Consider the following 13,557-nt stretch of genomic DNA (forward strand, 5'->3'; position numbering starts at 1 on the left):
TCAAAAACAGGTGCACCGCACCTCGACGCGGGGGCCAGGAGGCGCCGACACAGACAGGCGGGGCTGTTGTCGCCTGTACTCTCCGATATATACTCTGTTGCAGAGTGCCTTGCCTTTTCGTTCACTTTTATGTAGTGGGACATGGGACAAGCAGGCGTGCACGCACACACTTTGCAAAATGTATCGCATAAACCGCCGTTCCGTAAGGTGGATTGTCCTGTGCAGGGCGGGCCGAAACCATGTACCGTTGCATCCCTAACACCGACACCGAAACAAGTATATTTATTGAAGGCTGTGCAGCAAAACTTTGGGTTTCAGACCTTGTGTTTTTATGAGAAGCTAATTTTACACTCAGAAATATGTTAGCGATTTTAACATTGAAAAATCTCAAAGAAAGGTACCCAAAAGTACGTAGCCTCCTTCCTCCGCGAAGAATGTTCCTGGTTCAGTGAGTCCCTCAAAACACGGAGTGACCCCAAATGTCTCATCCACTGATGCCAACCAGCGTCCGTTAAGCTGAATATTCTTCAGACAGCCAGAAAAGCTGTTGAGTGAGTTTCTCTACAAGGGATGCAAAAAGAATAACACATTTCAGCCTCAATAAATAAGCAAACAAATAAAAAACACTACAGCGCACTTTTCCAGTTTCATGTAAATAACTATTGCCACAATATAAAAACACCTCTCAAAGACACAGTGAAATATTTTCATTTTGTGGATATTTGAATATCAGGTGAATTTAATGGCATGTCCACCCGGGAACATTTTCAGGTCAAAATGGCCAAGTATTTTTGTCCTTTCACCCTCTCATCCACACGGGAACGGTGTTATGCGTGACCTGAAACGGCTTCCAGAGTGTAGTTGCCGTGTAGAGGCCAAGGCCATGGCACATTCTTAAAATATACTGTAGTTTAACAAGGAAACCAGCAAAAATGACAGTAATTTTACAAGACTAAAGTCAAAATATTAAGAGAAAAAAACGAGAAAAAGAATATCGTAATATTATGAGGGAAAACTTACATCATTTTAGTAGCATAAAGTTTAAATACTAAAACAAAAAAGATGTTATTTTTAAAAAGTCATAAAACGAGAAACAAACAAAACAACAAATTAGGTTGAATTCTTTGCAAAATTAGGCTGCAGAAAAAGTTGTAATGTTACGAGAATAAAGTCCAAATATGGGAATAAAGTCATAATTACGAGAAAAAAATTTACTGTACAAGAAGAAAGTTGAAATAGTTTGACAATGTAAAAACAATAAAAATAAAAAAAAATCTACATCAAAAATGAAAAAAAAAAACAGCTGTAATCTACAAGAACAAAATCAAAATATTAAGGGAAAAAAGTGACAAAAAATATTGCAGTTTTACCAGTATAAACTCATAATATTATGAGGAAAATGTCTTTTTTTAAAAAGTCACTGTATTGTGAAAAACAAACAAAACAAAATAAAGCTGTTACTTACGGAAAACAGGACAAAGTAGGAATATTCTGGGAATAAAGTCATAGTATTACAAACAATCTACGAGGATGATCTGGCAAATTAAAAAAACACCTGCAAAAATGGGAAAAAAAGACACCAAACTGTCCACTTCGGAAGCAACACAGACTGACAATCCATTTCACATGCTGTTGAGCAAATGGAATAGACAACACGTGGTGTCTTTTTCCACTTTAATTTTGAGTGTGACTCCAAATCCAGACCAGCATTGGTCAATAAATTTGATTTCAGGTGGTAATTTTTGTGTGAATTTGTTGGCAGCACATTAAACTATGTAAAGACCAAAATATTTATATATTTTTATATTAAATATTTAACAATATTTCATTAATTTAGATCTAGGATGTGATATTTTAGTGTTCCTTTGATTTTTTTAAGCAGTATACAGGTATATACTTATATATATATAAGTATATATATATATATATATGTATATGTATATATATGTATATATATGTATATGTATATATATATATATATGTATATATATGTATATATATATATATGTATATATATATATATATATATATATATGTATATATATATATATATATATATATATATATGTATATATATATATATATATATATATATGTATATATATATATATATATATATATATATATATATATATATATATATATATATATATATATATATATATATATATATACACAAATATCAAAGAGGCCCTTGCATCCTTTCATTTTTTAGTATGGACACCCCTTGCTAAACCAACATTCCGTCATCGGTGGTGTAGATGCCGTAGCGCTCACTTTATCTCCAGGGTGTCCAAACTTTTTCCAGCGAGGGCCGAAGACAGCAAAATCAAATGGCCGCAGGGGCCACTTTGATATTTTACATTATGTAAACCACTCCATGTAGATATGCTAGGAAGTTGCATATAATTAAAGAAAAAACAGCCCGCATCTCAGCTTTTTGTTTCAGGTGACAAAACACATTTTTACTGTGAAGTTTTTCTCCTCGCTAAAAAACCCCCCCACATTTTTTCTTTAACATTTCAACGTTATGCTTCAATTTTTTATGACTTTATTCTGGTAAAATTACAGACATTTTTCTCGTAAAATAAAAATGTAATTACATTTTTCTTCCTCTTAACATTATGACTTGATTCTCCTGATATTCTTGACCTTATTCCCATAAAACTACTGCTTTTTTTTCATTTTTGCTGTTGTTTGTTTATGTTGATTGTTTAATTTGTTGAATTTCATTTTTAGAATGTGCCGAGGGCCAATAAAACAACAGTCACAGGCCACGGACGGCTCCCGGGCCACAATTTGGACACCCGTGCTTTATCGCCTGTTCATAACAGCTGTCAAATCGTTGAAAGGTAGCAGGAAAATATCAGACGGGATACAAAAGACAAGAAACAAAATATAAAACACAAAACATTCAAATATAGTAAACAAACTTTACAAACAAAGTTATCATTTGATGCTTTAGGGTGCAGTTAATTGTGATTTTTCTGGACTCCATACCTGAATATTTTTTTGCGCTCGCTCAGGAGGCACCCCTCCGAAATAGAGGGGACTGCTGACATGAAAGGAGACAACGTTGCCTTCGACTCTGTCTTCCAGCGCTGTGTGCCCATTGATGATCAATTTTCCCATATTCCCATCACGGATGAAGGTGACCTTCGGAGAGAGCGAGAGAGAGCAGGAGAACCATTATTAGTATCAACTTCACACGTTGCTCCCCCCCCCATTTTTGCTGTTTTTGTTAAAATTTTCCAAATATTTCAACTTTCTTCTCAAATAATCTTTATAAATGTTCTTTTCGCAATATTATGACTTCACTATGACTTGAAATATTTCGACCTTGTTCCCATAACATTATAATTTTCCCCCAACCTCATCTTCCAAAAATTACAACTTTATTTTGTTTTTTTACTGTTTCTAATAATATTACAACTTTGAAAAAATAACATTTTTTTAAATATTTCAAATCTGCTACAAAAATGACATTATTTTTCCTCATAATATTATGAGTTTATTCTCAAAAAAGTGTGACTTTTTTTTCTTGTTACGATAAAACTTTTTCAATATTGTGCCTTTATAAAATTATAGCTGTTTTTTCCATTTCAGTTTTTAATTTTCCAATATTTAAACTATATATATATATATATATATATATATATATATATATATATATATAAATGAAAAAGCATATTAGTATCGACCTCGGTCTTTGCTCTTCTTTTCCTATTTTCGCTGTTGTTTTTTTTCCACAAATATTTCAACTTTCTTCTTAAATCATCTTTGTCGATTTTTTTTCTGTAATATTAGGATTTCATTCTCATCATATTTGGACTTTATTCCCATAAAATTTGAATGGTTTCCATACCTAATTTTACAAAAATAACAACTTAATTTTGTTTGTTTGCTTGTGCTAATACTACGACTTTTAAAAAATAAAAAAAAAATTCTTTAGTATTTCAACTCCATGCTGCTAAAATGAATCATTTTTCCTCATAATATCACGCGTTTATTCTCGTAAAAAACGTTTTCTCTCGTTGGAATACGACTTCTTCGCTTAATATTTTGATTTTATTCTTGTAAAATCACAGCTGTTTTTTCCCATTTTTGCTGGGTTTAAAAAAAACTTGTTACAACTATTTCAACTTTCTTCTGGTAAATTTTCTTCTCACAATTCTGACTTTAATCCTCCAATATTTTGGCTTTATTCTCGGAATGTTAGAACGGTTTTCCCCATCCTAATTTTACAGAAATAGTTTTTTTGTTTCTCATAATATTGCAACTTTGAAAAAAGTAAGTTTTTATTCTTTAACATTTAAACTAAATTCTACTAAAATGACATCTCCTTTCCTCATAGTGTTACGAGTTTATTCTCGGAAAATTGAGACTTTTTTTCTTGTTGGAATACGACTTTTTTCTCTTCATATTTTGACTTTATTCTCATAACATGACAGCTATTTTTTCAATTTCTGCTCTTTTTTCCCCAACTATTTCAACTTTCTTCTTGTAAGTGTTCTTCTCATAATTATGACTTTGTTCCCAAACAATATTTTCACTTTATTCTTGTAACATTCTAACTTTTTCCAGAACCTAATTTTCCAAAAAATTACTTTATCCATTATTAATATTACAACGTTAAAAAAAACATCTTTTTTTCTTTAATATTTCAAATTTAGGCTCCTAAAATGGAGTTAATTCTCCTCATAGTATAATATTGTTCTCGTAAAATTACATTTTCTCGTTAGATTACATTAGGCTAGATTATTAATTCCTGCCGATTTTTCCATTTTGCTGCTGTTTGTTTTTTTTCTTAGTTTTCTTGTTAAATAATATTGTTAGAATGTGCCGATAACCACTTAAAAAAACAGTCACGGCCTGCAAATAGACTTTGGACACCCCTGCTTTATTATTATTGTTCTCCTCTGCTGTTGCTGTTGTTTTTGTCTCTCCTCAGGTTCTCCAACCTATCTCAGCAGGTGCTATTGTAACCATCGTTGTCCTATATCACTGTGTTCTCCCTTCTCTACCTGTGTGTCCCCTCCTAAACCATGCACTGTCCAGGAACATCAGAAATAACAGTACGGTGGAACCTCGGCTACCATCATTAATCCGTTCCAGAAGGTTGGACTGAAATGTCGACCGAAACGTCAAATCCATTTTTTCCAACATGTTGTCACATTTTGCATGCATAAAACAATTTCAAATGCATATAAATGATGAAAGAAAGGGATAAATGAACATCAAACATCAAATTGAATTAGTCATTGACAGATAAACTTACCTCATGCCAGGCGCCGTTGTTGTAGCTGTCCTTGCTCCAGATTTCGACTCGTTCATCTGCTACACTGAAGGTGTATACAAGCTTGCCATTGGCCAGGAACAGAGACATAAAGTTTTTTTCTTGGTCGTCAGATACATAAAAAATGAGGCCAAATGATGTCCTGGTCTTTAGGGACAAAGAAAAGTTGGACCTTGGAGAAAATAAAGCACTGATAGTGATGATGACAGCATTGATGCATAGGCATCACGTCAGAGACTTCAACATGTAAAGACTTACCTCTCCGAAAATGAGGGTGGGAGTTCTGTGTAGTGCTGCCGACTGTTGGCAAAGTTGCCGTATTGATAGGCATGCCGTGCTGCTTCAGGACGTGAGGGGAGTTGGCAGGGAGTCATGTTCAGGTTCAATGATTTCTGGCTGGACTCATCTCTGCTAACCTAAGCCAGCACGTATTTATTGTTAATATTGGCTACATACCAATGATAAGAAGACAACTCATTTCTGTACCTTTTGCGATTGCCTCTGTTTGGCTTTCTGTTTGTCATCCCTGAGTCTTGACGAGAGAGCGGCAGGAGGCTTTTGCACTGGACAGTCTTGCAGGAAAGTCTGGACGTTGTTCGTGTAGCGCTGAAAGTCCTCCGGCTCGATGTCTCGGTCTTGTCTACATGAACAGCCGTAACAAAGCCAAAGTCACACCATGCTAGTCAAAGTAGCAGCTAATCGAGGGAATCCCTTTTCTAGCACCACCACGGAAACATTTCCAGACGCATTTATTGTATGATAGTCCCATGACAGCCAGGTGGTTCCATGTCTTGTTCAGGTGTCCTCGTGCAGTCCAAAAACACGCATGCTAGTTTCACTGGAAGCTCCAAATTGCCCATAAATGTGAATAAGACTTTTTATTATTGCTGTTTTTTTTTGGCATTGTGGCAATTGACTTATTTCCGCCTTGTTTTCAGACTTGCTTGAGGTTGGTGACGAGGCAACGACCTGTAGATAATTAATTTTTATTGTACTAAGTAGCATTTTTATTTTCTTTTTTATGTGAGTAGGTATTTTGTCAGGGCTGTGGCCTCTACCTTTTTTGCACTTAGTTGTCCTTTTTTACTCATTTTTCCAAGCCGTGTGCTTCACGTTCTGTTGCCTTTTTTGCCCTGCCTTTTGGATTAAATAAAGACTCCTGTTTGCTCACATCTGCCTCACCTTTTTTGGTGAGCCTAACAAATTTTTGTCTACAGTTGTATTACAGTTGATTTTTTGGTACATTTTTGTATAGGAAATTCATTTTCAAGATGTCTTTAATAAAGATTTGATGAAAACTGAGGTGGTCAAAATGATTAGCCCCCCCGATAATTCATATTCAATAGTATAGCACCAGGTGTGTCCAAAGTGCGGCCCAGAGGCCATTTGCAGCTTTAGCTGTTTTTTTTATTGGTCCGTGTCACTTTCTAAAACTATAATTTAACAAGAAAACTACAAAGAAAAAACAACAGCAGCAAAAGTGGCAGTAATTTTTTAAAAAGGCTTTTTTTTTAAGTTGGAACAATATGAGAAACAAACAAAACTTAAAAACCCATCATGTTATAAGAATAAAATCTAAATATTTTGGGAGTAAAGTCATAATTACTAGAGGAAAATTTTGAATTTAGAAGAAAAAAGTTGAAATAGTAAAAACTACAGCAGAAATGAAAAAACAGCTATAAAATTACAAGAAGAAGGAAAATATACATTTTTGTCTTAAAATATTTAAACAAAAAATTCATAGAAAAAAGTCACAATTTCATGAGAATAAACTTGTGACATTATGAGGAAAAATAAGTTCATTTTAGTAGCATTTAGTTGAAATATAAGTCATAATATTATGAGAAACAAAACAAAAAAGGAATAACTTGGTAAATTGGGTAAAAATTTGAAAAATGTTCTAATGTTATGGGAATAAAATCATAATAATCAAATCCAAAAATTAAAAAAATGACAAAGCTTATTTAAGAAGAAAGTTGAAATACAGTCATCGTTTGTTTATTGCAGTTCCGGAACCGACCATGATAAGTGAAATTCTTACTTTTCTCTTAACATTCTAACTTTTCCCGCAAACAAATTTTCCAAAAATTGCAACTTTATTTGTTGTTTTCTTTGTTTCTCATATTATTATGATTATAAGAAAATATATGATTTCTTATATCATGGGTATATATAATATTTCAATGTTATGCTACTAAAATGATGTTATTTTTCCTCATAATATTACGACGTTATTCTTGTAAAATTATGACTTTTTCTCGTTAGATTACAACGTTTTTCTCTTAACATTTTGACTTTATTCTTGTAAAATTAGTGCCATTTTTTTCTTAAATTATATTTTTATGGTCACTAAAAAAAAAAAAAAGAGCTGTGGGTCGCAAATGGCCCCCGGACACCCCTTAAATAAATCATTCAGGCCGATGTTATTCTGACCTCTATGCCCGTGATGAGCTTATGTAAACTTCTGACTGCAACTTTGGTAATGGTAATGGTTTAATTGATCTTGAACATCGAGGAAAAGGCTTCTTGAGACGTCATCTGTACTTCTGTGAAGAAGGTGTCGGATGTTTCGCTCCTCATCCAAAGAGCTTCGTCAGCGAACTAATAAGTGCTTGTAGCCTAGGCCTTAAATAATAGTAAGAGTGGGAGGAATTGGTGTGCCAACACCCTCTTCCTATTGGTTGATCTTGAACATGCACACAAGTTACACTGGAGCACATCACATAGCACAATTCACAGTTTGGCACGTCCAAAAAGGAGTAGGAAGAAGCAAAGCTTGTTTAATCCTACCCCTCATCAGTTTCACATCAGTTGCAATACATGGATCACCTGCAGTATTAGTTTTTGCCTTTTGTAAATACCTAGGAAAGTGCTAAAGTGCAATGAAAGTGCAATGACAGTCAAGGTTTATACTTACTGTAAGGAAACTACAGACTTAATGATAGTAATAAATTGATGATAACTGATAAAATAGTCGACAGAAACGTAGTTTGATAATGAGCGAGTACAGACGATGTACTCACCAGAAATGAAGAGCTGGTAGCGAGTGTACGAGTGGTTAGACATAGCATTGTATGCACACCATGGATCAGGTGTCTTCTTCCGTGTACTTTGTAAACATCAACTGCTTGTACTGTTCCTTGAAATCGCTCATTTTAGTGCCTTGTTTGAGTTCCTTACTAAATCCGTAACTTTATGCCACACTTTACTTCACAAACCCAATCTCCTTTATCTCGGTCGCGAAAGCCTGTCAACGGCTGCGGAGGTGACCTACCTGTTTATGTAGGCATAGCTGATGCAGCCTGTGAAGTTCTTGAAGCTGCTGCTTGGTGACCCCCCGTAGTAGAAGCTCTTTAGAGGAGAAACTGAGGAGGATGTAGCGCTTGATGCAGGGCGTTTCTTCTCCTGCTTGTCTTTATCGTCCACCAATAACAAATACCTTGAGTATAAAGAGAAGGAGTCCAGAAGTACATTAGTATCTGTCCAACCATACATGTAGCTTCATTGCGACCAAATATATTTTCCTTTGCTGATTTGCATATTCCTTCAGGAAGATCTACTTGGTAACGTAGCTGAGTAGCAGAATGGTGATCACAACCGAGGCATTCCATGGAAGTAACATGAGACGCTCACGTCATGGGGTTGACCGAGGCCAGTAAGAAATGGGTCCTTCCATCATTGTACTGCTTCTTGTGGGATTTAACTCTTGTTCCACGCGTGTTCATCACCACTGCGCCATTCTCAAGGGAAATGCTGAATTCATCAGGCTAAAGTGAGAACAAAAATGGAGGTTATTTAACAGAAAGCATTGATGATGGCCATTAAAGAAAAATGCAGTACAGTTTAAGATCTAATAATGCGGGAAAAAAGGGTTTTTGCTGGTTTGTATCTGTGTTGCCATGGTAATAATTACATGTCCACATAACTACAAACACCACAGCTAAAATCTCAACATGACCAATTTTTGGTAAAACAGCTAAAAAACTGGAAGTCTGGAAAATGTGGAAAACAAGCAAAAAGTCAGAGACCAGGTCATAAAATAATTTCATTAAAAAAAACACTATTGGTGACAAACTGGCCAAGTTTGAAAGCTAACACTTAGCCGTTCCAACGGTAAAAGGATCATTTGTTATCATTCGTGTGTGTGTGCAGTCCGGGGGCCATTTGCGGCCTGCGGCTGTTTATTTGTTAGCCCGCGGCACATTTGAAAAATATATTTTAATGATAAAAAAAGCAGCAAAAATGATGACATCAGCAGTAATTTTACAAGAATAGAGTAAAAACGTTATGAGGAAAAATAACTTCATTTTGGTAGCAGAAAGTTGAAATATTTAAGAAGAATATGTTATTTTTTAAAAGTCGTAATATTATGAAAAACAAAAAGTAAACAACAAATAAAGTTGTGATTTTTGGAAAATTAGGTTGCGGAAAAAGTTAGAATATTATGAAAATAAAATAAAATAAATAAATGAAGTCGTAATTACAAGAAGAAAATTTACAAGAAGGAAGTTGAAATAGTTGGAAAATTAAAAAAAACAAAAATAAAGAAATGGAAAAAACAGCTGTAAATAATGTCAACAGAAAAATAATGTCAAATATAGTAGCATAGGGTTGAAATATTCAAGAAAATATATATGACTTAACATGAAACAAACAAAACAAAATAAAGTTGTCACTTTTGGAAAATTAGGTTGGGAAAAAGTTGGGAATATATGGGAATAAAGTCATAGTATTACAAAAAGAATATTTAGGAAGATTATTTAAGAAGGAAGTTGAAATATTTGGAAAATAAATAAAAAAACAACAAGAGCAAAGAGTGAAGTTGATACCAATAATAGGCTTTTTCACCTGTATCACAAAGCTTAGATGCAGTTTTTTTTTAAATATATATAACTTCTTAGCATATCTTCATGTGTTACTTTATAATATATCAAAGTGACTCTTGCCTCCTGTCACTTTTTACTATGTGGCCCTCGCTGGAAAAGGTTTGGACACTCCTGGACAGCAGCATAGCCCAAGAGTGTCATATTTTTATGGCCTGGTGGAGTTTAATCATTTGGTGACCTTGGAAGGTAATCAGACGTTCTACTGTGTTGAATTAGTATTTTTTCTGCAGTGTGTAAAAACAGACTTTGTTCCTACCCCTTCCTCGTGGTACAACAAGAGTCCATTGGGTTGTAATGTTTTAAAGTTGAGGCCTCCTTCAAAATTGTCAAATGGGGAAATCTTTGCCGAGGATCCGAGGTAGCTCTCACCCGTGAAATAGGCTTTGTGTGATGCCTGCAAGGTAGTCATGAGGTATGGCTGTGTTATGTCATTTTGTTTATAATACTGAACGAAGTTAAAGTGTTGTGCTTACGAAAGACTCCTCGGGGCAGCCGCTACTGATGCCGATGGTGCCAGGCTCCTCTAACAGGTTGAAGTCTTTCTTTTGGAACAGGAAACCTTTGACGCAACCTTTGAGGTTGACCACATCAGACAACTCAGGCCTGGAACGACAGATGCATTGTCACTGGATTTTATAGTAGGTTCAACATACATTTCAGTTTTCCAAATTTGGAAAAGATTCCCTTATCGATTCCAGTGGCCGCGAATGACGCCCGTGGCGATGTAATTCAGTTTTCTCAAAATCACCACATGCAGTACTAAAAGCTAAATCTTCCAACTGACTTTATATCAGCAGCCAAATTAGAAGTAAGCAGACGAAAAAAAAACAAAACACCTGCAGCATCCAACGCAACACGAGCCATTTACAGCTCAGTCTTGTCAAATGCACCGCGTACGTAACGAAAGAAGTTTACCAAGTAACTTTAGATACGAGATGAGCTAAGGAAAACCTAAAAAAAACAGCCGGAGTGGCGGCAGTGACCAACAGTGACCAACGCGACACAAGCAGTTTTCAACTCTGTTTTGCCAAATGCACCGCGTACTCCTCCCTCTGGTTGGAGGGAGTCTGTTTGTAGGGAGAGGCCGATGCTCTGTGTGACTGGCCAATCACTGTGCGTGAAGAGTGAATACATAAGTAGTAACCAAATGAGGATTTTCCTTCATCGTGATTACGGATAATGATGAGCTGTACTCATTTCATGCTCGTACTCGGCAAACATGCATTATCCGTAACGGATACTCGTCTAAAACCTTTTGGGTTTTGAGGACTGGGCTCCTGGCTGGAGCTTGTGGGTTGTGTGCCTGGAGGGCGGTGAGGTGTACGGATGTGTTCAGTGGTCAAAATGCATGCCTGTCACTCTCCGGGAGGGGAGGGCACTGATGTAATAATAAATATTTTGTCTAATATTCTCACGATCGACTGGCAAAGTCCCAAAGATCAACTGCTGGCTCGCAATCAAACAGGTTGGTGACCCCTGCCATAAAGGAACGCCTCTGTACACCAGACATTGAACTTTTAGCTGTAGGATCACGCCCTTTTTATATGTGCCACGGGAATTAGCCTCCATAGTCATCAGGAAAGTGAACGTTCCATCAGCAGCAGCAGCTGCAGCAGTTTGTGATGCAATTCAGACAGCTGTTATACACTGTCTGCACCCAGGAGCTCTCATTATTGTCTCTGGGGATTTTAAACATTGCACTTTCGATTCTCTTCTACCATCATTTCATCAACATGTGCGCTGTACAACAAGAGACAATAAAACACCGGCTTATTTATAATGTAGTTATAGTCAGTGAAACTCAGTGAAGGTCTGAGAAGCACACATCAAAACTGTTTTTAGAGTGGATGAAGTGAGCTAACGTTAAGCTTCAAGAGTGACTTTTCCAAAGCAAACTTATTGAACGTTTAAGTTCAAGGGTAACCTGGAGTCAATCACAGGACACAAACATACAAAGAATCATTCACACTCACATTCATACCTATGGACAATTTGAAGTCTCCAGTTAACCTAACATGCATATTTTTAGAATGTGGGAGAAAAACTCAGGCACAGGGAAAACACACAGTGATGCCCAAACTGAGATTCTGGCCAACACAATACACAGCCCAATATTGTTTAAATATATATTAACTATAAATAGTAATCCCTCGTTTATTGCGGTTATTTGTTAAGTGAATTTCTACAAAGTAGGACTCCTTATTTACAAATGGGATATTTTTGTAGTTAGAGCATAGCAAAAAAATTATAAACAGAATCGGTGACAAAGCGCCGCCTTGGCAAAGGTCAAACAGCCTCGACTTACTGCTGGCAATGCGAACCAAGCTCCAGCTCCGCTTGTATAAGGACCAATAAAATTAGGTTTAAATTACATTAAGGATAAATTAAAAAACAAAAATGAAAATGACATCCATGCCCATGATTGTATAGAAACTTATTACCACCAACTGTTTGTTAGGAATTAAGAATTTTACATTGTTGTTCATCAGAAAAAACCCAAAACAAGTCCTATCAGCCAACTGAAAACATCATGTAGTGATTTAATTAGAATATATTTATCCTCTCTGTCTTTTTTTCTCCACATGTTCTGTGAAGGTAAGATGTTCTTGTACTCACCTGGACTGGAGAATGTGTGAGGGAGCGCCACCTATGTAGATATCGGAGAATGGCAAAGTGGTTTTTGGATTTTCCATAGATTTAACATGGCTCTTATCCACCAGAAGGATAACCTTCTTTGACTGATGATAGATGACTGATACCTGCGTTACGGGCCAATCACAAACAGGGAATTATTCATCAAAACATAAAATAAAGGTTGTTTTACCAATAAAAAGACAAAACTATACCTCATGATATCTGGCATCGTTTATTTTTAGTTTGGGTGTGTTATTCTCCACAAGTTTTGGCCCATCGCTGAAGCCAAAGTCATACATGAGGCGCAGGAATCCATGTTTTATTTCTAATAGGAAGAATTTATCCTGGAAAGAAAGGAAAGGGTATACCGGAGCGAATCATTCATTCATGTTTGTTCCATCACAATCCAGTTCTTACATGATAATGCACACCAACAAATGTAGGACAACTTCACAGCTGAAATTAAACTATTATTATTATATTACAGTCAAACCTTGGTTTTCAAATGCCCCAGTTTTCGCTTGATTCAGTTTTCCAGAAAAAAACCCATTGCCGTGTTGTTTGTACAATGTCTCGATTTTAAGAAATTAGGCTGTTTGCCTTGTATTGTATCATTCCGTGGAATCGAGTGCTCAAATAAAGCATCCTACACACTGCTGACTCACCGTCTGTGTTTTTTTAATTGTTTGACTTCTAAATAACCCCCCCTGTGGCCAAAGAAAATGTATGAGTGCCAACAAT

At 35.7% G+C, this 13,557-nt stretch overlaps 1 protein-coding gene across 3 annotated transcripts in view; it reads right to left on the reverse strand.

Moving 5' to 3' along the window:
- Nucleotides 1–13,557, reverse strand: part of lama4 (laminin, alpha 4) — a 61,417-nt gene that overhangs the window by 4,637 nt on the left and 43,223 nt on the right. For all 3 annotated transcript variants that reach the window (XM_054762224.1, XM_054762223.1, XM_054762225.1), the window contains exons 26-36: nucleotides 13,029–13,160; nucleotides 12,799–12,941; nucleotides 10,656–10,785; nucleotides 10,439–10,576; nucleotides 8,930–9,063; nucleotides 8,571–8,735; nucleotides 5,783–5,936; nucleotides 5,555–5,712; nucleotides 5,279–5,468; nucleotides 3,001–3,156; nucleotides 402–561 (exon numbers count right to left, since the gene is read on the reverse strand). In XM_054762224.1, the coding sequence (XP_054618199.1) occupies nucleotides 402–561; nucleotides 3,001–3,156; nucleotides 5,279–5,468; nucleotides 5,555–5,712; nucleotides 5,783–5,936; nucleotides 8,571–8,735; nucleotides 8,930–9,063; nucleotides 10,439–10,576; nucleotides 10,656–10,785; nucleotides 12,799–12,941; nucleotides 13,029–13,160 (1,660 nt within the window). The remainder of the gene's footprint in view (nucleotides 1–401; nucleotides 562–3,000; nucleotides 3,157–5,278; nucleotides 5,469–5,554; nucleotides 5,713–5,782; nucleotides 5,937–8,570; nucleotides 8,736–8,929; nucleotides 9,064–10,438; nucleotides 10,577–10,655; nucleotides 10,786–12,798; nucleotides 12,942–13,028; nucleotides 13,161–13,557) is intronic.

Source organism: Dunckerocampus dactyliophorus, chromosome 19 (assembly GCF_027744805.1).
Source record: "Dunckerocampus dactyliophorus isolate RoL2022-P2 chromosome 19, RoL_Ddac_1.1, whole genome shotgun sequence".
In the NCBI taxonomy this organism is placed as follows: Eukaryota; Metazoa; Chordata; class Actinopteri; order Syngnathiformes; family Syngnathidae; genus Dunckerocampus; species Dunckerocampus dactyliophorus.